The sequence below is a fragment of the Coturnix japonica genome, chromosome Z (assembly GCF_054131305.1).
Source record: "Coturnix japonica strain WE chromosome Z, WE-NBRP24, whole genome shotgun sequence".
In the NCBI taxonomy this organism is placed as follows: Eukaryota; Metazoa; Chordata; class Aves; order Galliformes; family Phasianidae; genus Coturnix; species Coturnix japonica.
This window is the reverse complement of record NC_140702.1, coordinates 21581862-21607925: the sequence shown is the minus strand read 5'-3', so window position 1 is coordinate 21607925 and position 26064 is coordinate 21581862. Positions and strand designations below refer to the sequence as shown.

The following is a 26064-nucleotide window of genomic DNA, read 5'->3' as shown; positions in this document are numbered from 1 at the left end:
GGCTCAGTTCTGCCTTTCAAAGTGTACTAATGGATACGCAAGTGCATTCTTAGTGAAATGGAATTCCTTCCCCTCAAGATACTGCAGTCACTGTTTACCAGCTTTACAAAATTATTTTGTATCTGATACGTTACCTTGACATGTAAAGGTAAATAATGATTTACTATCACAACCTAGTGACAAGTGGAGAGAAAGACTTCTAAATGTGTAGAAACATACAGCGAGACCGGACAAAACCAGACATAAAATGACAGCAGAACAACATTTTTCCATTGCTTTAAGCAATTTTTATTACCATTGTATTAACATCACTTTTTTCCCCAGTGTTATTCAGAATAGAGCCTTACTTTTTGCAGACATTCGGAAATAGATTTTCCTGACACCTGTCAATCAGAAGAATGACAACTCACTGACTTGCCCTCACAAGCTTTTGGTCCCAGAACAACATCAGCACTCGCACCACCATACACACTGGTATGTATTTTGCTATCTATGTTAGCGTTAAACAACTTGCAACGAATTACCTCCCAAGGAAAACTGCCAGGTAACACAAGCTGAACTGACTTAACCAATCTCAGCTGGTGTAACTTTCCAGCTAGCCACCAGTGGTGTCTAACACTGCCATAGATGGGGATATGGTTTTACAGATTATCCTCTGCAATGAAAATACACAAAGCAAAGTTATTTAAGGAAGATGTAATGAAAATAAGGTAAAACAGCGTGCTTGTCTGTATGTCCTGTTCTTCAGAACCCCATGGTACCAATGATATCAACATTACATCCCTTAAATCCATGTCTACATAAACAGCTTGATCATATTCCTACAAACTTCTTTACTGCTGGCAATGAAGTTTTTTTTTAAAAAAAACATACTTACTTGCATGCATTTATATGCATTGAATATTACACATGGGTAATACATGGTAAATATTTCAAATGGTAAAACCTGGGCTGTGTTTTATAAGGACAACCAAGTGATGAAGCACTTATCCCTCAGACAACTATGCCATACTCTGTACAGTAAAGCAGAGAAGTTCACAGCAAACTGATGGTTGCACAATCAACGTTTACTTCAGTGAACAGGAACATAAGATGCCTCATAGTTCCTGTGGATTGCTATGCATACCAGCATTCTCTGTGCAAGAAAAATGCCTGTTGTCTAGAAGAAAATGCAGTGAAATGAAATCCTCTTTCTTCTATTTGTAGTTGAAATACCTGTCATCACATTTTAACGTATGTTGAAGCTGCTGTGGTAGAATAGATGTAACCATTTCTGATTTATGCAAAAAGCACATTGATGTACAAATGACTCAAATCGGGGCAAAACTTGAAACCTTTCTTTGGCAAATACATGTTTGTACTATAGCTTTTGTTCATGACATACATGTGGTTCTGTGGGAAAAAACTATTTATTCGTGCGATCTGCAGTATTTGAAAGCTCTTTTGAACAGCACCCTACATCTTTCCCTTAATTTTTCTGCCTTGACATTTGCTTCTATCAAGAAATACAGCATGTCATGATGTTTCACACACCTGAGTTGATGCTGGCTTGGACAGCACAGGGCTGAGTGATGCTGAACCAAAGAAGCAGAGTGAGGTCCAAGTAAGAACGCAGTCATTAGTATACCTGAATATGGATTATGTCATACATGCAGGTCATCCACATGACGTTTCTTCAGTCCTGGTCCAAAAGCTGGAGTCCCCTGGGCACTCAGACTGCATGATCTGAAGACACGGGGGAAGGCAGCCAATTTCAGCAGAACTTCTGTACGCTTGCTTCTCCCTACGCAAAGTTGTGCGTTCACAGAGTGCGCTCCGCATGGGGCCGCGTGTTCATCAGCCAGGCTCAGAATCATCACTGCTGCGGGAGATCACAGCGGAGTATCTCACAACTCGTGCGTTCACAGCAACTTTCAGACGTTGTTCAAATGGACAAAAGGTCCAATGTTCTTTTTCTAAGATATCTTCAAAGCAAAAGAGGCAGGGATACATTTTAAATGAAAGAGATTTAAAGGTGAAGGAGCTACAAAAGCTTAAATAACACAGTCGATTAAGTAGATAAAGATCCGGGGTCCTCAAGCGAGCAGCAGTTTCCACTCCGCCTATGTTTTAATGTAAAACAACTGCTGCCAACAGCTCCTTTCCCACACGTTATCTTTTACGAGGGGGTCTGCCCGCCCCCGGTCCCCGCCCGGCTGTGGCACAGCGCCGAGCCCCGCGGAGCGCAGCACTTACCGTGCAGTCTCAGCATCCCCTCCGGGCAGGTTGGGGGCTCCCTGCGGCGCTCCTCTCCTTTAAGAAAAGAGAAAACCGGGTTAAAAGTGCCGTGTTTCCGCGTTTGATTCTCCGCGCAGCTCGCGGAACCGAGTTACCGACACGGCGCGCTGCCACACGGCGCTTTCCAAGGTTTTTATCTCAAAGAGAAGCAGGAAGGCTGGGCGCCAACAGCGGCCGAACCGCCAACACCCCATCCCGTCCCATCCCGTCCCGTCCCGTCCCGTCCCGTCCCGTCCCGTCCCGTCCCGTCCCGTCCCATTGCCCGCTGCCGCCCCCGCGCCGATCGGTGCGGGCGGAGAGGGGCGGCCCCGCGAGGCGCGGAGGGAGGGACCGGGCGCTGCGGCGGCGACTTTGCTCTTTAAATCGCCGGGCTGTAAAGCGGCTTTGCGGCTCAGCTCCGCCACGTGACGCCGCTCGGGGGGCAGCAGCCGCAGCTCGCTCCGGCCGGGCCCCAACTTCGGGGAGGCGGCGGCGCACGGAGGCGGGCGGGGCGGGGGCCGCCCGGCTCAGCCGGTGCCGGGGCGCCCGATGCCGGGCGGGCTGTGAGCGGCGAGGCTTGGCCGGGCACCATGCAGAAGAGCGTGCGGTACAACGAGGGGCACGCCCTGTACCTGGCGCTGCTAGCCCGCAAGGAGGGCACCAAGCGCGGCTACCTCAGCAAGAGGACGGCCGAGGCCAACCGCTGGCACGAGAAGTGGTTCGCCCTCTATCAGAACGTCCTCTTCTACTTCGAGAGCGAGCAGACCGCCCGGCCCAACGGCATCTACATGCTGGAGGGCTGCAGCTGCGAGCGGGCGCCGGCCCCCAAGGGTGCGGCCACCGGCAGCGCCAAGGACGCGGCGCTGGACAAGCAGGTGAGCGGGATGGGCCGGGGGGGTTGTGTAACCCGGCACGGACGGGTCCTGCCGGGTCCTGCCGGGTCCTGCCGCCTCACCTGCCTTATCTCCGCTCCGTTCTCGTCTTGGAACCCGTCACAGCCGCACCTGGCGCTCCCCGGTCGCGCCGTGCGGATGTCGGAGCTGTTTGTAGTCACGTTTAGCAGAGATAGACTGGTTTCTGGACGGCACGCTGCGTTTTGCCTCCTCTCAAACATCGGTTATGTTTATGTTTCTATAAATGACGCCGTAAAAACGTGACAGACCAAGGGGTCGCTCTCACAGAGACAGAACACCGTTTAGGTTTTTCTTGAGGTTTTAGTCTGAGTTTGCGAGGCAGACCATCAGAAAACACCTTTCTCCCATTCATCCCATTTCACAGAATAAAGCTGCTGAGTGTTGGAAGCTTTTCCAGACCTTAACTCTTTCAAACACACCCTTGCATGCATGTTGGTGTAGACACCAGTGTTTGCTAAGGCGTGCTGCCACAGTGACCAGAACTAATCGAGAACAAGACTGAAGAAGTATTTGAAAGTCTTTTGCCATTTAAAAACAATGCTTGTTTTCTTCCAGGCATAAAGTAAGGCATAAGATGTGAACCTTCCATTTGGTTACAGAGGAAGACAAATTTATTTTAATCAGATGCTAATGAAAACTCCGCATTACACATTTTAACTGCTGGCAGTGTAAGAATAGTGCCTCGATTTAACTTGCTTTGATTTATCCTCTCAAGTGTAATAATGGAATGAAAAAAAAAAATGAAAACAAATGAAAGTTGGACCTCAGCTTTTCACAGATCAGATCAGCCTTTGCCAAGGGACAAAAGAGAAAGAAGCCCACACAGTTTTGGTGGCTGGGATAGTTTAAACACCAGAGCAATTTGTGCAGAGGAATTACACAGTGAGAAAGAACAATTAATTACACGAGAGTTTCATCAGCATCCTTCAAATTAACATTTGGACTGACAGTACATTTTCTTTAAGTTATGTAGCCAAAGACTGTGGCAAATGCGTGCAGAAAAATATATTTTCCTTAGTTTTCCTATTCTTTTTAGTTTGATGTGCTTTAGTCCTTATTATCACTTGGAAATTCATAAGTCAGATCAAAACTCTGCTGAGGGGTGTTTGGAGTTGAATGGGGAGAGTGCTGGCACTGTGCTTTGGTATCCAGGATCCTGTGTTTTAGGCAACAGATGCATTTAGGCTTGGATATCTGGCTCCCAGCAGGCACAGCAGCTTAATTATTTCACATTGAGCCATGCTGGTGCTGTTAGCTCTTCCAACTGTCCGTCATGAGGGAACACAAGGTATTACAGACACGGTCATGCTGTTTTGCAAAAGATGCCAATAAGATTTTTTTAAGGTAACCGAAAATAATCAGAGCTTTAACAATTACAAAGGGATTTTTATTTTCCTCCTTTGCTGAAGGTTTTTGTATACTTTTTGCTTCAGAGTCCTTCAGGATGCTTGTTTTGAAAGTAAGTACAGTACATTTCTCAATATTAAGAAGTTGCGCTGTGCATGAATCAGTTGGTATTCTGTGAGTGAACCAAACGTGCTGCAGATACTCTTGATTTTCAGGGAAAGCATTGATTTAAAAATGGTGTTTTGATCTCCCTCAAAATTTTAGGAGTGATTTTGTAAATGCTATCTGCTCTGATTTTACTTCAGAATTATTTCAGGAAAGAAAACAGATTGAAATTGAGAGAACAGCGTGGAAGGAGCGCTGTTTCAAAACAGCAAATTATAGCATGGAAATTTGAAGAGCTTAAATTCTGATGTTAGTTAAAATACTTCTCCCTGCAGGAACCACAGAGAGCAAACAAGTGCAGGTCCCAACAGCTACTCCACTGTGACAGAGATAGAGATGATAGGAATGAGATTCAGCTTTTCTGTCAGAGATTCTGGAGGGAGATTGGTTTTGTACCTGTGAGTGGCTTCCTTCTTTCAGAAGTTAAATAAAATCCTGAAGAAGCAAGCTTTTCCCAGTATTTCATAGGAGACCAATGCTTGTTATCCAGCAAGTTTTTATGATTATTATTATTTTATTTTTTATAGAATTTTGGAAATTTGTGTAGTTTAATATAAATATTTTTGTCTTCACTAGGAGGGTAACTGTTTATTAGTTTGTTTTGTAGCTGTAGCCCGAATACATCAAAACATTCTGATTTGATCATTAGTAACTGTCCTAGTGTGCTTTAGCTTGTGAATTTCTATGGTTTGAGCAGGAACCATTGTTTATATCTTGCCTAATCTTCCTCCCACTTAGCAAAATTAAATGAAGTATTAAGTCCATGTCCCCACAGATTAACAAAATCCAATTATTTGAATTTTTGCTGCTTACCGTAGCTGCGTATTTATTTTATAAAGCACACTGTGATTCTTTTTCAGGGTTTGAAACCTCACTGTTTTCTATATGTTCTGTGAATTAATGAAGGCATGTGCCACTAGCAGCTTTTGCTGCACCTCTCTGCTAATTCAGTATGCATGAAATCTGGCAACAATGCTTAAAGGTCATTTTATCTGAATATACAATGACTTAAAAGTTCATCTCCTTAACCTTTGATAGGCCAAGAAAACCCCTCTGCCACTCAGTGTCTTGTCTGTTACGTTACTCCTCAGGCATGTGTAAGGTCTTTTCGACAAGGCAGGTTACCAGGTTCAGCGGTAGTACTGTTCATAAGTCATACTGCTTGTGTTCAGGCACATATTGCTTCTTTGGAAGTTCCAGTGGGTAGGTCCAGCATAGATACCCAACTTTTAGACATTCACTGTACAATTTTAAAAAGAACAGATTAATTTGTTTTCTCAGTGTCTGGGTAGTTTGCATGGCAGTGGTCCTGTAATAGATATCGTAGAGTATTAGCAGAGGTGTTGCTTTGAATAAAAACGTGTAAAGGTTGTTGGGGTTTTTTTTTGTTTGTTTGTTTTAAGATGTGGAAACACTAATCCCGATAGAGAAAATAGGACCTTCTCATGGTCGATTCTCTGAATGGCTCTTGCATGAAGATGGTTTTGATCTAACTAACTCTTAATTACTTTTCCAGATAAACTCTATCCCCTTGTCATTTCTGGATTGTTGTAAGACAGTGTGGTTTGTGGACATAAGTGCAAAAATTACTTTCAGATACAGTCAAATAGTAACTAATAACGAGCAGCTGATAGTGGTTACCTCTGGCTCCTAGTGGAGAGTTCTGAGTTGGATTTACAGAATACTTTCTGGCCTACAGCAACATATAGTAAATAAATAGAAAAGTTTAGCTCTTCCGATCGCTGAGTTGATTGAACTTTGTAACCTGATAAATGTTTAGGATTTCTGCTTCCTTGGTGACACGTGTATTTTGTGAATAAAAATAACAGAAAATAAGTGCAATAAGTGCTGTGGCCATACTTACTATGGCATGTTGCCAAAGTGTAGGCATTTTTAAGCATTAAATTCTAACCCTTGGAACGATATGTTTCTGTCACGGTATTAAAAAAAATGTCCCTATGTGGGGAATATCTCTGAGAAATGATTCTATAGGTAGAATGAGTTTGTTTTTGAGATGCCTTCCTCTTTAAAAGTTAGCCAAATCTACACAGACATGATTTATAGAATACAGATGTCCTTCAGTTGGTTAATATTAACTCTGGCTTTCTTAATCTATGTCAGGTGACTTTGGTCCTGAAGGTGACAATGATCTGTTGTTTTCTGTCTGCAAATGTTGATCATGCTCAGAGCAGAAAGGCAGCGTTAAGAACATTGGAAGTGTGGCAGAAATACCAAAACCAGTGGGTACAAGGTATTACTGAAGAGAAACTGCAGTGTGACATCCTTAACGACTCTCTGTGAGGTGCTGTAATACTGCAGGATGTTACAGTGGAAAAGCGTGCTCCTTAGTTGAAGTACTGGCAAAGATATGATCCCAAATGGCAAACATCATTTGGCAAAGTCTTGTTAAGGGACATGCTGGGAATTCCTTATAGCCAACAGGTGAGATATTAACAAGTGAAAGACTGGAGGCATGTAAAATTAGAACTTCATCCCAGAGCATCATGACCATAAAAAGTTGTGTAGATACTTAAAGGGTCAGTATTTGTTCAACCTTTGCAGGCTTCAGCATTGCACAAAAGCTGCACAAAATGACTGAAGCTAATGCACGTACAACAGCGTAACTCATGCTTAAAATGTGAATAGTTTCATATCAATTTAACATGAATTTCATTCTTCTTGATGGTATTTCTGTTAGTAAAGCTGCGCACATTTCACTTGATTCGATTCCTCAAGAGTTTTTTAGGAATGGGTGGGAAAGAAACAAAAAATTCTGAGCATAAAAATAGCAAGTCTGTCCCTAACCTGCTGGATATTTATGCTCCATCCATCTTCATTTGACTTTGTTTAACATTTAAAATATATATTGTTTTCTCCATTGTCATAATCCACACACATCTGTAAGAATGCAGCTTGCTTCCCAGCCACTTGCTGTCTGTACCAATTTCTAACTGCTTACTTGAAAAGAGATAAAGGCAGACCTTTCTTTTTTCCTGTGGTAATCAGACAACTTTATTGCACTATTTTCATGTACTATGTATAGCAGTGTCATCATTAGCAGCACTTTTTTTTTTTTTTTTTTTAATCATCTTGCTGAGGATTTTTCATTCTAAGAATGTGTGTGTACAATAAAATCTGCTAGAGTTTCTTACTTCACCCACACCAGTCTAATCACTGGTCTTGTTTTTGTCACCTGCAATTTGTCTGCATTACCAACTAGTTTCTATAGAGAGGAAAGGGACAGGTCTTGTTCTAGGGCATCATTTTGTGATTCCTGGCATATGTACCCATATTGCATCCCTACCAGCAGTGATGTTCTACCTAGATAATAGTGCATACTCTCTGTGTTTCAGCTGATTGCTGTAGCACCTTTTGCCCTCACTAAAATTGACACTCTGGATTGTGTCCCACTTTGTCACCTTATCTTGGTTTCGAGGATGGCTGCTCTGGGCATTTGTGCAGAGTTGGTGCACTATTCTCCGCAGCTCAATATATAAACATGGGGCAGATTTGCATCAACAAGAACTGCTGTGGTACAGTAGTAAATTGTTAATGTAGACCTATTGTGGCTGGTGAAGATAATGAGGCCTGAAAATCTCCATCCACAGGTTTTGGCTGCTCTTAGCAACGGATTTTGCTGCTAGCTGTGGTGTACTTCTCTAGATCCACTTTTTCGAAGCAAGTTTGATGCCATGGCTGCAATGCTAACCTGTTTTTCAGTGTGAATGTTCTAAGCTTCCTCATTTTGTGCTTAAAAGGTGGTGCGATGTTCAAATTTAGGTACTGTTTGATAGATCTGATGGAGTGCTGTAGGGTTAGATTTTGTTTGAACTGAAAACAGTTCTGATACTTGTTGCTTTCTTTTTGCCTGTGTGAACAATTTAGGAAGACAATGCCATTGCTCTGTTCATAAAGTTAAAAGAAAATAAGATTTCACATAGTACCTCTTTTCAGCTTTTCTGTCTGGCAGCCATTACCGATGCTGATTGAAAGATGGGATTTTATTTAGCACACTGCCTCTGCACTAGGTGCCTAGGAACATATGCTTGCAATCTAGCTTCCAAATGCTTTTTGACTTGCCAATCCCATAAGGGTTTCTGTTTGAGGTACAAAATCTGTATACGTAAAAGCAGAGGCTTCCCCAACTCCATCTAGTCATTTCAATGTCTTCATGATCTTTTCCACAAGTTCAGAAATTAGCATTTTATTAGGAAGTGATTATAAATTACTGTCTGAATTAATTTGTGTCATTTTAAGTGATTTTACTTCCACTGTTCTGTAGTGCAGGCATTTACAGTGAGAGCTTTATTCAGTTCCACTACTTCTTTTGTAAATACACATTGTGACTTCAATCTCAGTGTCTTATTTATTGTAAAGAATTGGAATTATTTTCTGTATCTCTCAAATGGTTCCCACTTTTCTTCCCATGGTACTGCAGGACAGTAACTTCTGTACATTTTTTGCCTGTTAAATCTTTGGCTGCGGTGTAATGGCTGATTAATGGAAATTATCTGCCTTATAATCAATCTATGGTGTGACTTAGTGTGGTTGGAGTTCTTAAATCACTGCAAGATTTCCACTGCACAGCTGCATCCTCTCCAGTCTCTTGAAGTCTGCCAGATCATTATGGTGCTTTTGTTAAATACTCTGCATCTATTTAGCATTCTTTGAAGAAATTATAAACACTCTGCAAGTGTCCGTGTATTTAAATTGACATGGAGTAGGATGCTGCTTGTGTAACTTTAGGTACCCCATGTGAGCTGACGGGGAGGACTAGGGAATGATTCATTTCAGCATAAGAGATATCAATATTGGTTAAACTGAGCGGACTCCACTGACACCTTCTGAGTTGCAGCTGACTGAAACATCAACTTAGATTCCTGGCATGCAGACACCTGTATTCCAGGCATGTTACATGATGTGTTCTGCTGCTGGCATGGAGAATAGGCTTCTTATTTTTTTCTTTTCCCTATCCAACCATGAGGTTTGTGGTGTGTCGACAAAGTTCTGAAATGTCCCGTGCTGGGTGCTGAGACGTACAACAACATTGCTGTTTTTTGTTTAATATTTTCGTCATGTTCTGGGTTCTCACATGTTGGAAGTTTAGAAGGTTGGAGTGGGACAGTATTTTTTAATTCTGCTTTCCTTCCTCCCCTTCGCACAAACTGTTTTTCCTGTTTCAGCACATGCTGAAGCTTAGAGGTACTTCTCTGGAATGGTGGAAAGCATGTTTAGTGACTTTTTTTGACAGAATCTGTGATGTCCTCTAGAATTTGGGAATTCATTTTTAACTTCATGCATTCATGGGTGTTCAAGTATGACAAGAAAATTGCCACGTTCTTTTATGCTAATTGTATCCTCTTCCATTTAGCACAAAGAGCAGTTTTAGAGAAATATTAAAAATGCTTCTTCCTAATAAATATGTGGAAGTTCAAAGTTGTGGACCATCTGCAAAACTCTCATAAGAGAAAGAAAGAGAGACTGACTGAAGAGAGGAGGAATCCATCACTGACTGCAGTACAGTACTGTCATAGTCATGCAGATGTTTATGTGTACTGATAAAGGAAAAGTCAGTGTTTGAGATGATAACACTGCTGCATTAGTTGCGTAAGTGTTCTTGCCTATTTCTAGGGCTTGACCAGGAACATTGGGCAAATGAGGGCTGTTGGATAATGTTCCTGGGTTGGTTCTCTGTCTTACCTGCGTAATTTTCCAGGGGTATTTGTCAGGAATTTTGTGACTTATGGTTGTAGCTTCCTTGACACAAAACAAGCATGATGATTAAAGGCAATACAAGCTGAGCTTGGGAATAGTGGAGGGGAGATGAATTTGTTGTTCCAGGCTTTCCTCTTCTTTTTCTTTACTCCAAGCTACATGCCAGCATGGCATGCTTAAAGTTATAAGTGGACAGTGGAATCTGTTGTGTTTCAAGTCCAAGTAGGGCCACAGTTTGGTAACACATTCTTCTTTTATTTTCTGGCTGATCAGTTTCACGCAACATCTAAAATTCAGATAAGGGAACAGCAGGAACTGCATGTACATTGATAGAAATGCCTGGCTAAACAGGCTGGACTATCAGAGACTGTAAGCATTAAACTGTATGCCTTTATGAACTACCACTAGAATCCAAGAATATCAGGACAAGTATAAAAGCTACTTGAGAGGGTGGTATGTCTCTTCTCTCCTTCTAGTGATTAACCCAGATTGGGATCATTGTCAGCTGCTATCACATTGTCAGCCCGGTCCAACTCTCTGATCCCGTAGCTGTTTCTTGTTAACATATGTTCAGGTGAAGTGTTGTCCTATTCTGTGTCTTTTGCTTTACTAAAAATTTTACAAGGGGTTATTATTAATAATTCCTTATTTTGGGTACCTTATGTCAAACAGGAGCTTGGCAGTCGAAGGTAGAATTTAATTCTCTGAAAATTATGACTGAACCTAACAGAAGTGCCTTCTAAACACAAAAGGCTGATGGTTTCTCAGATCAGCATGAAAATGAGTTGCTGTTTCTGAAATGACTGTTTCTTGTGTTGGCCATCTTTGCACTGCTGCCTTCTTAGTTCACAAGCTGCTGTGAAAATAAATGTGTTTATTTTAAGGAAGCATCTGAATGATGTAATGAGGAATGTCAAAGGACAGTGTGTAAACAGTTTCTGAATTGTATTTAGTCTGCAATAAAGTATGGAAGACATACATTCAAGAATTAAGAGAAAGCAAAGTATGAAATTGTGTAGTAACTGATTATAATCAGTAAACTTGCAAATCTGGTACTAAAGGAATAATGCAAAAATCTGCTTCATATGTGGCACTTCTATTAACCTCTGTTTACTTGACTTTGTCATCTAATACCAAAGACTAATGTGCCTCAGTACCATCTTCCCCAAAAAAACAAATCTAAAGCATGAAAGTTATGTATAAACGGACATAAAAGATGAAGTGTTTTGATTGAGCAGATGGAGACAATTCATTTTGCTGCAGATTTGTTATTGTGATGGGTGTGAGCTCGCAGGTCGAAGGCTAATTCTATTCAGATTTGTGTTGCCTGCTGCAGATGGAAGTTTCATAAGTGCATTACTTGGTGGCCTGAGGGAAAGCCGACTTAGCTTGTGTCCAGTATTGTGCAGTCCAAAATGTTCAGCGACCTGAGAGAGTGCTGTCATCAGCAGTATGAAAATTGCTGCAGACCTACAGAAAAGTAATGTCTGCACAACATACACTAATATTAAGATGCTTTGAAGAGAGAGATTCTCCCTTAATGCTGTACTGCATTCTTGTAGCTTAGCAGCAGTATGTTGGCCGCATGCCATCCAAGTGAACCAAGTAAAGGCAACCACTCAGACTGACAATTTTGAGTCATGCCAAGTGGTTCCATGTGAAATAAATAAATAGATCTACCTTCCATAGAAGGGCATAAAATGCAACCAGCTCTGGTTTTAAATAGGTTTTCTTAAAGGTCATTGACTTTGTGCAAATACTGCTTCAATTTTTATTTTTTTTTTACATTAGTTTATTTTTATTTTTTTGAGGACATCTGAATGCATGCATGTTGTATGTGTGCTGGGTGGTAAGGAGTTCTTTGGAGTCAATTTATTCAGTGTACATTTGCATCCTGCACCCCTTGCGGCCTCCTCCTAAACCAGTTTCTTGACTGCCCTACTTCCTCTGTAGTAGAACAGGCCGAATAGTGCTTCCCATATGTTAGCATATGGGTAACACCATCTGCATGGGTATATTTGTTTATCCTTGTAGTATTTTAGGGTATTCATCTGTGGTTTAATGGGAGAACACAAAAGTAGTTAACAAGTTAGTTCTGATGTAGTGTGTGTGTGTGTAGTACCTAATAACTAAACATACAGCTGTGCTTTAAGTGTAATTAATCACTTTAGTTCCCTCTGCTGGGTGCACCTTGGCAAATTATACTGCAGGTGAAATGCTCTCATTGATCTTGTTGACCTGAATTGCATGACCTAGTGGTTTTGATGCACTTAACTGAAATCTCTCTCTCTCTTTTTTTTTTTTTTTTTTTCTCTCCTGCAACAGTAACAACTATTGATTAAGAGCATCAGTTATATGTAATTATAGTGTAGTATCTGTTAATGGTACTAACACTAGCGGGATGTTTCTTCTCTGCTAAGAGTATGATTTTTTGTAATGACTAAAACTCATTACTAGGTTTGTAACACATTATGCACACATCTTTCTAATGTTTTCATTTTTGTCTTTCCCTTTGGCAGAAACTTTGCCTTGTTTAAATTTCACACTGCTTGTTTTGTCTGATTTCTGCCCCACAAATACTAAGGCAGCGCCTCTGAGTTGCACTGTGTGAGTCTGTGTAGTCTCCATGCTCCCTCTCATTCACATTGTAGGAGAAGATGCTTCAGTGTGCTACCAGGAGGGAACACGTGACCAAAACTAAAATACTGTGCATTTTGTTACTCGTGCCTTTACAAATGTGTTGTATCTTTTTTGCTTGCCTGTTCCAGTAGCTTCTAGGGCAAGAACGTTTTATTTCTCAGTTTTCTGAGTAATTCTGACTTTCTACTGTTGTTTCCAGGGGCAGTGAGGAAGTGTAAACAATAAAATCTTGTTCTGACAGTGGTGTGATGGACTTCATTGCTGAAATAAAACAAAGGATTTCATTTGATTTACTCATCTTGCATGAAATAAGCTTGGAAGAAAATACTGTAGTGCAAAGCCTGCATGCCCGTTGGGGAGAGTACGTTGGAAGGTGTAGACTGCCTCTCAGAGTATTATACTCTTATTATACACTGCTGCAGTATTTGTGGTCTCTGGGAGCTTGTTTTCATAAAATCGTAGAATGGCTTGGTTTGGATGGGACCTCAAAGATCATCCAGTTCCAACACCCAGCCATGGGCAGGGCTGCTGACCGCTCCTATCTCATGTCTGTGGGATGTTTCCCCATGGTTGGTTCAACTTCTTTCTTTCTTGCTTGCTTGCTTGCTTGCTTGCTTCATCTTTTGGAGAAATACCTACTGCGTCTTCTCCTTTACATTGTGTACATCTGCAGTAATTTCACTGGAGTGGGTTATTTAAACAGTGAATGCTCCAAATATTTTGAGTGGGATCAGGTGCCTCAGCTACTCTAGTAACACGTACGTTTTATTAAGGCTTGATCAGCTGTCTTTTTTTGTTTGTTTGTTTTGTTTTGTTTCCCTTAAGTTCTTACTTGATTTGAAGTTATTTCTAAGTAACCCCAGTCAGGAAGGATATGATTGGGGTGGAGTGCAGTGGGAAATACAGACAATTAATGGAAAACATTTGGTAAAGCGTCTGGGGAGCTTCCAAAGAAGAAAATCACATGTAATTGCCTCACCTGATTACAGATGCTTATCAGAATCAAGTTGCCCTCTTACCCTCTTGGGATATAGGGAAGGGGTAACAAACCGCTAATGAAGCTGCAGCAGATAATTTATTATTTGTATCACTAATAGTACACAATTCTGCATTTGTTGTACATGTGAAAACTGCATCTTTTAGTACGAGTTACTCATGTCCTGAGAATGTCAGCGTATGTGAATTTGTAGTTGCTATTTGGGATGATGGAGCATGTCAGATCTGTTTCAAACACCTGTGGTTTTTCCATGAACTGCCTGAGAATAATTTGAAGCTGCTAATGCGGTAATACGGAAAATAACAGTCTAGAGTTGCTGACATTCCCTCTTTTTTGAGGGGTTAGAATGTAGCAATACAGACTATGAAACATCGTAATTTCATGAGTGTTTTTCTACTTTTCAAAGTAAGGAATTAAAAGTGAGTAACTATTTGAAAACACATCCTGTCACTAGGGGTGGGCATATGTGATTACAGTGTTTATGTTGAACAAAAACTGTTTCATAGCACCAATTTTTATGTTTATAGCTGTGAATAGAAACAATCAAACAAAAATTTTATTTGCCTTTCTCCCATCAAATAAAAAACTGTCATTAATTCTTCAGTCTCCTGACCTGTCCCTTCTCCCTTATCAGTTAACTGCATTAGGCATCTTGGATCTGTCACTGGCTTGAAGTGCTATTTGACAGGAACTTCAGAATTCTATTACGGAGGTGTTGTTATCTGTTACTTAAGCTGTCTGCTCTAGTATTTGAGAAAATACACAGTATTGTAAACCGTTCTGAGATAAATAAATTCACATGTCGGTCAAAACCTTACAAACCGAATTTTGCTCTGAAGTCAGAATTGTGATGGATAACGTCAGCTCATCTCTGTTTCTGGGTAGGAATAACTTGTGTATCACCAAAAATACCCAAGTACCCTTCCTTTCAAGCGATGATTTAGTGGGCTTGGTGAATTTAAACCAACAGCAGCCATTTGGGTATATGGAAAATTAGAAGTTGCTTGTGTTTGTGGAAGCTGAAGTTGTGTACCAGTAGGTGTCTCTGAGTTAGGCATGCGTATTTTACCATACATAGGCACAGGAAAACATGGTAAGATACAGCAGGCATCCCAGATGGGATAAAATGGAAGTTCTGGGATCTGTTAGAATAATAAACACAGAGTAGATAGCTAAAGTCCTTGTGATCACTAAATACACAGTATAGATGTAGAAATATGCATAGATGCATTTATTTATTTATTTATTATGTTACAGAAATTGCTTTGAGAATGTCTTTAAACATACCACTCAAGGTACTTGTAAAAACTTAAGCTGAACTAATTGTTCTGATTTAACACTTAAGCAACATCAGCTTCATTTTTGGTAACATTTGCCAGTATTCACTTTGAGCTATTTATGCAGCAGGAGCATACTGTAGGTGAATTCAGGTGTTTTAAAAATCTTATTCTGGATATTACTAAACTGAATTTAATACACTTTTTACTGTTGAATCTTGAGTGTTCTTATATTGAGAGCATTGCAGTACACTCCAAAAGTTTTTAAAATTCCCAACTTAAGTTTCCAGTGTAGAAGATTTCTGAAACTTCTCACCTAAAATAGCTCATTTCTGATGTGCTTTGTGAAAATTACTATATAAAAAGTATCCTACATGACTGCTGCTGCCAGGGAGTTTGGGATGTGGTTGTAATAATTCCTGCTTATTGCACTTACAACTTAGAATGTGTGATGAGTGACTTCTTAAATAATATGTAGTTTTTCAATCCCTAACATAGGTTGTGTTTTAAATGTAGCACTTGCACATCTCTTTATGGTTAGCTACATTGCTAGCAAGTCAGCTAGGTTTTCCAGAATCAGATGGCAGTTGGCAAGTAAGGAGTAATTACTTTAAGTACGTAATATCTAATGTATTTTAAAAAAAAAAAAAAAGTCTTGAAAACTTGCATTAAAATTGGTTTCCTAGTCATACACCCACACCCAGATCAGAAAAGTGATGTCTAGTGCCTTTCCTGAGATGTTCTGATGGCTGCAGAACATTAGTTGACTAATAATTATGGTACTCCTATCTAGATAAATATTTCACAGTAAAGAATAAATCTTTCAGGTTCTCAGGTTTTCTATATTCTAGCCACTGTCTTTGTACTGACAGGGAGAAATTGTGCTAGCTTTCATTAGTTTAGTGTGAACCCTCACTGTTTTCCTGAGAATGTATTGTTATCCTGGCCCACAGGATAATGACACAGAACTCAACCTCTCTGGGTGGGCAGCCTGTGCCAGTGCTTCATCACCCACACGGCACAGAAGTGCTTCCTAGTGTTCAGATTGAACCCTTTTTTGTTCCACTTTGTCTTCATTGCCCCTTGTCTCCATACAGGGAACCACTCAGAGGGCCAGTGGCATTCTGGGGTGCATTAACAAGAGCACAGGGAGGTGATCCTCCCCCTCTACTCTGCCCTGGTGCAAGATGGGACAAGGGAAAATGGCCAGAAACTGGAGCATGGTTGTTCCAAGTTCTGCAAGAATGTGCTCAAGAACTTCTTTACAGTGATGGTGACGGAGCACTGGAACAGGTTGCCCAGGGGGGTTGTGGAGTCTCCTTCTCTGGAGATATTCAAGACCTGCCTGGACGCCTACCTGTGTGACCTGGTGTAGGGAACCTGCTTTGGCAGGGGGGTTGGACTCAATAGTCGCCTCTGGAGGTCCTTTCCAAACCTTACAATTCTGTGAGTCTGTCTCTGTCTTCTCTGTCTTCCCTCATGGCATTTATAAGGCACTGTTGAGATCACCCAAGCCTCCTGCAGACTGCTTTCCTCTCTGAAGATGCGTTCCAAGTCCTTTGTTGTATTCATGGTCCCATGTCGTACTCTCTCCAGCACGTCCATATCTGGGGTGCCCAGAGCTGGACACAGTATTTCAGGTGTGGCCTCAGCAGTGTTGAGTAGGTGGGAAGATCACCCTCCTTGTCTGACATTGCAGTGCTATTTCTAGGTGTAGCCCAGGATAGTGTTAGCTTTTTTGGCATGGACATGTTGCTGGCCCGTGATCAACTTGGTTTCCACAAGGAATCCCAGGACCTTTTCTGACAATCTGCTTTCCAGATGTAGTGTCTGCTTACTTAGGCTTGTTCCTCCCTATGTACAGGACTTTGAATTTCTTGCTGAATTACATGACCACCACTTTGACTCTTAGAGCTCCACACAGATGCACAGACACAGATGAATATATTGGAATCTTCTTATCCAGGAAAACTGTTAGAAATGGAGTTTAACAGGAACACAATAAAAACTGTGACTGTGACGCAGAAGACATGGACAGAAATGTGCTGGCCAGATTGGCCCTCTTTTTTTCTTTTCTTTTCTTTTTTTTCTTTTCTTTTTTTTTTTTTTTTTTTTTCTTTTTCTGTTGTTTTTTTTTTTTTTCTTTTTTTCCCTATTTTTCCACAATTGTTCTTCCTCCAGCCTCCTCAGTCCCTCACTTGCACTGCCTTTGGTTCCTGTGATCATCCCTTAACAAGACTTGCACAATCCCAACAGATCTTTCCTGCATCCTACAGGTGTTATACCTATATAGACGCTTACTTTCCATAGCCTGAAGAGTTTTCAAGAGAGCTTTTCCACTGAGTAAACTTGAGGGTTTCTACCTTTTTTTCCCCCCTCCATTTTTCAGGGGGCTTATGATGCATCTGCATTTCAGTCATACTTATGAATGTTTAGTAAATCAAATAGATTTTGAAATAATTCTAGTAGCCATCCAGTGATGATAATCATAATAGATTTTTTGTGACAAACTGCCTGGTCATTAGTTCAGTGCAGGTATATACTTCAATACTAGATGCTCATTCTCTGTAATTTTTGTTTTTCTTTTTCTTTAACGTAGATAACAATATTTGGCAAAAGTCCACTGTGAATAATCTCATGAATCACAAAATGTCACCACTGAATGAGGGAGCTACTAGCTTGTAGTTCATGCTTCCAAATGAAAGAAAGAATAAATTGTTAAATTTAAATAAAATTTATATTGGAAGTGAATGCCAATGCCTCTCATCATAAAACTGTTTTCTGTGTTTAAGTCAAGGTGTGAGAAAAGAGCTGTGAAACTGACATTTCAATTTTGTACAAAATACCTGATTGACATAACTAACTGGAGCCTTTTTTATATCTTTGTAGTACTGAGCAACAGTTGCATGTGTGAAGACAAATACTGAAGTGATTGATGGTGATCCTATGTTATAAATGGATCATTAGCTTGAGTGCTGTCTTAGTAGTAATCATTTCTAATGTAGGAATGATACGACATAATTTTAGTAAAATGAACCCAAACTCTTAGGTCTCAAATTATGTGCGTATAAATACACAACCAGAAAAGAGCGTTGTTTGAGCACACTTGTGAGAAACCTGTCAAATTTGGACTAAGTTGTTGTTTAAATTACCTGCTGCAAGAATTTTATGCTATGCTGACCTGAAAAGACTTCCCTTTCACACTGTCTTAGGGGTCAAGTCTGTGTCAGTGAAGGTTTTGTAGTGTTAAAAGCTGTACTTTTTCCCCCCAAAGAGTTGCTGCTCTCACTGAACTTAGATAGGATGTACAGAAGTGTTTCAAGCTACTGTGTCAAAATTGTGCCCAATATGTGTGTCTCATGCACTATATATCTCTCTGACGCTTTTGCACTACTGATGTGTTGGTCATAAATGGAGTAGGAGTGGCCACTACACATGCTAGATTGGATGGGGCCCTGGGCAACCTGCTCTGGTGCCAGATCTGGAGGTTGGTGGCCCTGCCTGTGGCAGCAGGGTTGGCACTTGGGATCCCTTACAACCCAAACCATTCTATGATTCGGGCTCCACAAGTTTCTCCTAAATGGACTTTCTGCAGAGCCCATATGTATGGCTAGGAAAGCACTCACAGTTGGCCTAGGAAGTACTACAAATATGACTCCAAACAGCAGCAGATTATTAGTCTTGTATCTTGGTGTTATCTTCCTTTCCAGAACTAGAAAGTACAATCTTCAGTGTCTTTGAATAATGTCAGGTTTTCTCTTCCACACTCCAAATAAACAACAGGTGCTATGCTTTGGCAGTTTCTTTTGAGTCTTTGCAATTGAGCATACAATGTGAACCACTAACTCCAAGACTTTTCCTTTAGTTTGTGTACTCTACTAATTTTAAAACTTGTTTAGATGAGGGCAACATGGGTGGTGCAGTGGAGAATCTTTAGGAGGTAGGCAAAGAGAATTATTTTTATGTGGTTCCAAGCCAGATCTTTATCTTCACACTGGAGAGATATTAAGGCTGGGCTACTTGGTAGATAAAGAGGTGGCTGGAACATAGAATCATGGATTTGCCCTTGTTGGAAAAGACCTTAAAGATCATTGAGTCCAACCACAACCTAACCATAACTCTAACTCGAACAGCCCTCCGCAATGGCCATGTGCAACATGATATAGTGCATGATTTACACAGAATCATCTCAGAACTGTAGGAGTTGGAAGGGACATCTGGGCCAAGGGACATCAAGTCCACCCCTTCTGATAAAGCAAATTGTACTGTAAGTTGCACAGTAAAACATCCAGATAAGTCTTGAATGTCTCCAGTGGAAGTGACTGCACATCCTCTCTGGGCAGCCTGTTTTAGTGTTCTGTCACACTCACCATAAAATAGTTCTTCCTTGTGTTTATTTGTAACTTCAGACGCATCAAACACATTTAGTGGGTAGCAATCCTGCCTGTGGCAAGGGGATTGGAATTAGATGATCTTTAAGGTCCTTTCCAAGCCAAGCCATTCTGTGATTTGTTTGCTTTGACCTTAATGATGTGACATTTTCAGCTGTCCAGAAACATGCTTGTGCATTCATGCAAGAGGTAAGAAGACTTAGAAGAAATAATGGGTGATGATAACTGTGATTAGATCAATTTTACTTCAGTGTGAGTTAAATCAGCGTTCTAAATAATTCTAAAGCAACTCTTGCACACGACCAGAGTTATGCCACTTATTTCAGTGGTTATGGATTTCAGCCCAGCAGTAATAATTTATCCAGCTTAATGAGAGTACAGATTGTTAGGAGTTAAACTTCCTCTATTCTTAATTTTTCTAGTGTTGCTACTAGTGCTTTATGATCAGTGTTCTACAAAAGCATCTTGAATGTCTTCATTCCAGCTCCCTGCCTAGCTATGTAAATAGCTCTGTTTGTATTACTGACCTTCTTAGTAGAACATGTTGTTTTCTTTTACACAAGCCCCAAATTATACATTGGTGCATCTGTCACCTTGTTATATTGCAAACTTGCCTTCAGCTTATTTTGTTAGAACACTGGTTTATAGCTACTTCAGCTTAATGACATTATGATACAGTTTAGTAGAACAAGAATAAATTGCTCTTCAGCGTTTCAATTCTAAATAGCAGTAATTTAGCTGGAGAAATTGTATAGATTGGTACCTGTGCTTTTAAAGTTTTAAAATAATCTGGTATAAATATTTACAAGAGGTAGATCTCAAGGGTAACTTGAAATATCTGAAAAGCAAACCTTTGAAGATTTAAACAGGTATGATGCTACTTTCAATGTTAAGGTTTGTTCAACAATCTAAATTACTGTTATAACTCACATAGAAAATCATTGCCTTTTGAGTGATTGTGAAGTAAACATAGTTATGATGCAAGAAAAAATATGCACATATATTTAAAGTGAAGAACTATCTACTTACAGAGCTGGTAATGCAAGTAAAACATTTACATGCCGTGTATTCTAATAGAGCTTGCTCTTTAAAATTTTTAGAAGTAATGCAACTTACATCTCAATCATACAATAGCCACTGACAGCAGTCACTAATACCAGCCGGCAAGAATTGCGTTTTGCTAATGTCAAATTAGGCAATAGGCAATCAATGCCTATTTTCAGCAATAATTTGTTCTTCCCTCTGTCTCTGAATCATTTAAAAACCGAGAAGTGGTTGTGGTGACAGGACAGTAGATAAGTGGTTTGTGGTAGGTGGCAGAATCCATAAGCAGAATGTGTAGCTATCTGCCTTGCCTGCAGAGTTATGTTCTGATTATACAGAAGTGATTTTGTAGCACTGTTACATGCCGTGTTTTTAGCTCAACAGACTTTGAGAGACAGTAGTAGCCAATCTGCAATTCTATGTTGTATAGGAATGCACTTGGAGCAGAATGATTCTGTGGGTCTTCCTGAGAGAATTCAAATCAGGTTGTCAGGGTAATGGTTTATGTTTTGAATGGGTTTGAGGTGGAAGGTATGAAAAAAGCTTTCAAATGTCACTGTTTACACTGGAGCTGTTGGGGTTTTGCATCTTTCTTCAATGCTTACACAAGATTTGCATCACTAAGCCTTAACCTCTCCATGCTTGGAGACTTACACTTGTCTGTAACTCCATAAGTGCTGCATGCTATCAGCTCTGTACATTAAAATAGTTCTCTGCTTGAGTGCAGTGGTAAATATATGACACTACTGTCTTTTCATCTAAGTAATGAAGAATTAAGACATTACTAATGATTGCATTCTGCCAAAACAAGTGTCCAAGAACAGTTACTGAATTAGAGCCATACCTTTTCTTTGAGCTGGGTCCTGCAGAACTTCCTCACAAAGTTCTTGATGGAGTCTGTACAAGTATGACAATACAAATGGGCATGTTAATATGGAAGATAGAATGCTGATGAACACTGTTGTCCTCTTTTTTATCTTCCTCCCTTACTCCAGCTAGCTGTGTCATTAATGCCTCTGCAACAGCCAGACAGATTTTAAGCCATGTATTTTCTTTTTCAATGGGAATAAAAAAATATATTTTCAATGCTACGGTTTGGTACATATAAGAATGGGCAGTAAACATCTGTGTGTTGCTGAAGAAGCAAATGTTTCTCCAATTCTTTAATTTGATATTCAAATTATGAACTTTGGAACTCTGAGCTTTGCTTATCAGAAGCACTGAAGCAACTCTTAGATAGTTCTATCTTTGAAAGGATAATTTTAATGAGTTGACAGGGGCAGTTGGTGGCTTTTTATGTTTAGGGAAACCTGAGTGAGGCTGTTTTTCTTACACTGTGAGGCAGCATGATAGCAATCATCATGATTACTACAACTTCTCCAGTAGAAATAGTATCCCATTTTTATGCAACTGGTAGAACAAATTGAAGTTCTTAAAGCATTACATTACAAACATTGGAGTGGAGGTGTTAGCAATAGAGTTTTAAGGATGAAAGCAAGTAGGATGGGAATGTGGGGAGGGGAAGGTTTTGGCAGATGCTGACCTTTGGCTTTCTGGTAGAATAATTATTTTGCGTGTAATTTCAAGAGACCCGAAGAACTTCCATTAAATTTACTGCAACATTTTCCCGTGTGTCTCAGTAGTTTAAGTTGGCATGAGTTGATAGATCCGATAAATAAAAATTTCCCCTCTCACACTGTGAAATAAATGCTTGTCTTTGACTGCAGAGCTGATTTAAACTTGGTCTACAGCATTTCAGTGACTCAGATAAGCTGGACGGGGTGCTCCATGTAAGCTACATGAAGGGCACATGTAAGTTAATGTGAAACAGGCCTCAAACCTGTTGATCTATCACCATTCACCAATTCAACACAGAAAGATTTGCACTGATTTATTTTTTTTTTTAATTTTTATTTATTTATTTATTTTTCTGAGTACATGTTTCTAAATAATTCTTGATATGCTGAAGCACTGGAATTTTCTGTGGGATAGAGAAGTATTTTTTGCCTTGGTACCACCTCTGCTTCCATTGCCCAGTGATGGTGTAAAGCAAACTAGAAGATGCAAACAGTGTTTTTCCTCTTATTTAAATCTTTCCCTTAGAAAAGATGATTTAAGCAATGTTTTGTCCATTGCTGTTGGAAAAATATTAAGTTTTCAGTAGGAAAGTGGGTGAGGATTTTAAGAGATCTGAAATTTGTTGTTGATCCCTACTGTATTCTGAACTTATGCTTTACATGCCTGCTGGTACAGAATACTGTTCTTTTATATTTTCCTTAGTACATAATTTCTTGTTGTCAGTAGCAAAACTGGGTAGCTTTTCAATCCAACCATTGTGTTCCTGTGGCTTTGAAAAGGATAATGTTTATGTGGGCTAGAAAGCTCCATACATGAGAAAACTGTGAGGAGGGAAATGGAATTTCAGGCATAGTCTTCCTTCTTCATAGCCTACAACAGTCTTCCCACGGTAAATTCCAATGAGTTGAAAACAAACAGCAACAAAACTCACCAGAATGTACTCAAATGCAACTTTGGATTAACTGTTTCTCATGCATTTTCGTTGAAAAACTACCTGTATGTGGTGGTGATGGTGCTTTTCTGTGTGTAGTTTTTTTTTTTTGTTGTTGTTGTTGTTTTTGTTTTGTTTTGGTTTGGTTTTTTGTTTTAAAGGATCTATTTTGGTGAAGTTAAACCAAATTAAAGGGTAATTTCTATTTCATGTGAGTGGAAAATTAATTTAATTCAAAAAAGGGGACAGCTGTGTGCAAATGCAAAGAAGAAACATAAAGCAAACTGAATTTTGACATTTGTCACGTGAAAACTTATTTATCATTTACACTTTATTATTACATTAAGAAATGTGAATCATTGTTTTGAGAAGCTTCAGTAGAATGGTAGCATCGTAACTTCTAAAACTTGATATTGACAGCAATAATGTCCTTTGAAATAATTGTATTTGTATTCAAGCTGAAGCTGATTTAGCTGATCCACTTTATTTTCCATTTTCAGCTTTTCAGCAATGTACTATTAAAAGTTTTTTTGAAGCAAATGGTAGAAAACAGGAAGGTTTCTTTGATTTTATGGCAAGTTCAGTACCTAGCAAACTGCTGTTTTTTGTCAAACTGGCAAGAAATCAATAACATTGAGCCATTAGCTGCTGCAAGGGAAAGACCTGAATGCTGTTTTGCAATTCTCAAGCCAAAGCTTCATGTATGTGTGCAGAACAGCCAAACACCTGGATTGAGGTGTTGTGGCTGTAGTTACTGAGCCTAAGCACCTGTGAATATGAAGAGTTCTCATGCACCCCTTACAGCTTTGTGAAGAGCGTGTAGTGGTAGTTGCTACTTCCTGCAGGAAGTATTTCTCAAAGCTCGTAAAAGAGAATGGTGCCATTTTAAATATATGTGATGTGAAATGCCCTAATGAGCTGCATTGTTCAGGAAGCAAAGTCATGTTGCATGCCCCTTATTCTGAGTAATAAAACAGAATATAATCTATGAATTGAACACAAATACCAGTGCAGTCTTAGAGTGGTGAAACATCTGGAAATGTATCCATCCTCAGAAGGGTGCTTCCAAACACCTATTTTCACACATACCTTGCATGAATAAAAAGATTCTTCAACTTTTCCCTTGGTTGTTGTATTTTGGTACAGTACAAAAAAATTATTGCAGCTGTTTACTTGACATCACAGTTCCAGTGAAAGAGTTGATGGAAGTGTACTATCACTAACTCAGATACTGAAAAGTAGTTCTGATAGCTCCTCTTGAAGTATTTGTTTTAAGCTGTTTTTACTTCTGCACAAGGTAGAAATCAACACACAAAGGTAATTTTGATTTGCATTTACTAAGTTTGATTATGTCACCTCTGAAGACAGGAGATGCCTGCTGTCAAATGACACAGATAAAAACAGCATTTGGAGTCAGTTGTACAAGATCTGTTTTACGGAGGAAGCATTAGTAATTAAATGATAAAAATTGGTATTTGTGGCCAAAAAAGGGAACACTTATTCAAATGCTGGAACAAGTAATGTTTGTGTGTTCTGAATGTATTTTACTAGGATGTATATCTTTTAGTGCCTTCATGCAGTTTAGAACATATCTTTAACATCTTTTTGTTGCAAAAGATTTTGTTGAGCCTTTTCCTCCATGTAAACTCTCCACAGAGAGAGAAACGCTCCAGGAAATAGGACCCCTGCATAAGTAAAACTAATGAGCTCTGGGTCTGTACTCTGTTGTTTTAGGAAAACTGTGGCTCCAAAGGATGAGAGCATCTGTAGTCTCTTAGGAAAATTCTCCTTTTTTTTTTTTTTTTTTTTTTTTTTTAAAAATTAAGGCAGTCCTTTATAATGGTGTCTTTGAAACACTTGGAGTGGAGGAGAGAAAAAATGCTTTCTTGTATGCAGGGGGCTCAGTTAAGGTAGTCTTCGTGTTTGAACAGGTAGAAAGTCCTGTGGATGAACGTTAACATTTTTCCAGCAAAATCTGTGGCTATGTATGAAGTGTTTCTTTTTCTCCCCTGCGTGCTTAAATAGTAGGTTATAGTTATTAACAAGTAACTTCCTATTGCTCTGATTGTACAGATGACATTGTTTGATCAATAGTGGTGGAATGACAAGTATGATTAAAACCAGACCCTTTGCAAACAGTTTTTAGGGGAACTAATATGCAGGCATTCCCTAAAAGTCATGAAACTTTTCTGTCCTATTATCAGAGAATACCACTAATTGTTCAGTTACTTAAAAAAAAATGAAAAGCAAACAAACAAAACTTCAGCATCTCCTTTGCTGTATGCATGGCACTCATTTGGGTGAAAAGACAGATACAATTTCTGAAGGTTAAAAGTATCTCATGTTGCATGAAATCCAAAATCTTTGTTACTAACAGACAGCTTATTGAGTGTATCACAGTTAAAAGTATTTGAAAGATCATTGTAAAAGCCTGAAAACATTTACTGTGGGTGCACTTGGCTAAAGTTTTGAAAACCGAATATTTAAGTGGGCCTTTGACATTCAGTGTAGTGAAATGTGGATTATGTCTCTCATGCTGTTGGTTTTAGTAATCTCCAGCCAAAATTTGACAAGCAATTGTTGACTCACAAGCTTCATTGTAGAACACATTTCTCCCTCTGTTCACTAAAAGCATTTGTAGATGTTTAGCCGTGTGTGGTTTTCATTTGTAAGTAGGTTAATTGAGTGGACTGCTTAAGTTCACTGTTACATAGGGACTAAGCAAATTCATCAGCTTTATGAAACCTCAGTAAATTCTTGCCCAAAAATGTATTGACAAGGGACAGCCTGAAGTTGAAGTAATGTTACT

At 39.7% G+C, this 26064-nt stretch overlaps 2 protein-coding genes across 7 annotated transcripts in view; one reads left to right on the top strand and one right to left on the bottom strand.

Moving 5' to 3' along the window:
* Window positions 1–264: 264 nt before the first annotated feature.
* LOC107306542 (uncharacterized) lies at window positions 265–2848 on the bottom strand. Its single transcript, XM_085530034.1, has 4 exons — window positions 2839–2848; window positions 2377–2782; window positions 2236–2292; window positions 265–1964 (listed from the first exon to the last, which is right to left on the bottom strand). The coding sequence occupies exons 1-4, from the start codon at window positions 2846–2848 to the stop codon at window positions 1925–1927; spliced, it is 513 nt and encodes a 170-aa protein (XP_085386160.1). The 3' UTR covers window positions 265–1924.
* RASGRF2 (Ras protein specific guanine nucleotide releasing factor 2) overlaps window positions 2743–26064 on the top strand; it is a 112622-nt gene continuing 89300 nt past the window's right edge. For 4 of the 6 annotated variants that reach the window (XM_015849798.3, XM_015849797.3, XM_085529667.1 and 1 more), the window contains exon 1: window positions 2743–3131. In XM_015849798.3, the coding sequence (XP_015705284.1) occupies window positions 2847–3131 (285 nt within the window). In that variant the 5' untranslated portion in view covers window positions 2743–2846. Of the gene's footprint in view, window positions 3132–4599; window positions 4630–26064 lie in introns of those variants that run through there. The other 2 variants (XM_085529669.1, XM_085529666.1) reach the window with 2 other exon arrangements.

Coding starts and splice junctions, on each gene's coding strand:
- LOC107306542 (XM_085530034.1), bottom strand. Junction 2,293..2,376: donor GCCGTGTGGCAGCGCGCCGT/GTCGGTAACTCG, acceptor CTTTTCTTAAAG/GAGAGGAGCGCCGCAGGGAG. Junction 1,965..2,235: donor GGGGATGCTGAGACTGCACG/GTAAGTGCTGCG, acceptor TTTGCTTTGAAG/ATATCTTAGAAAAAGAACAT.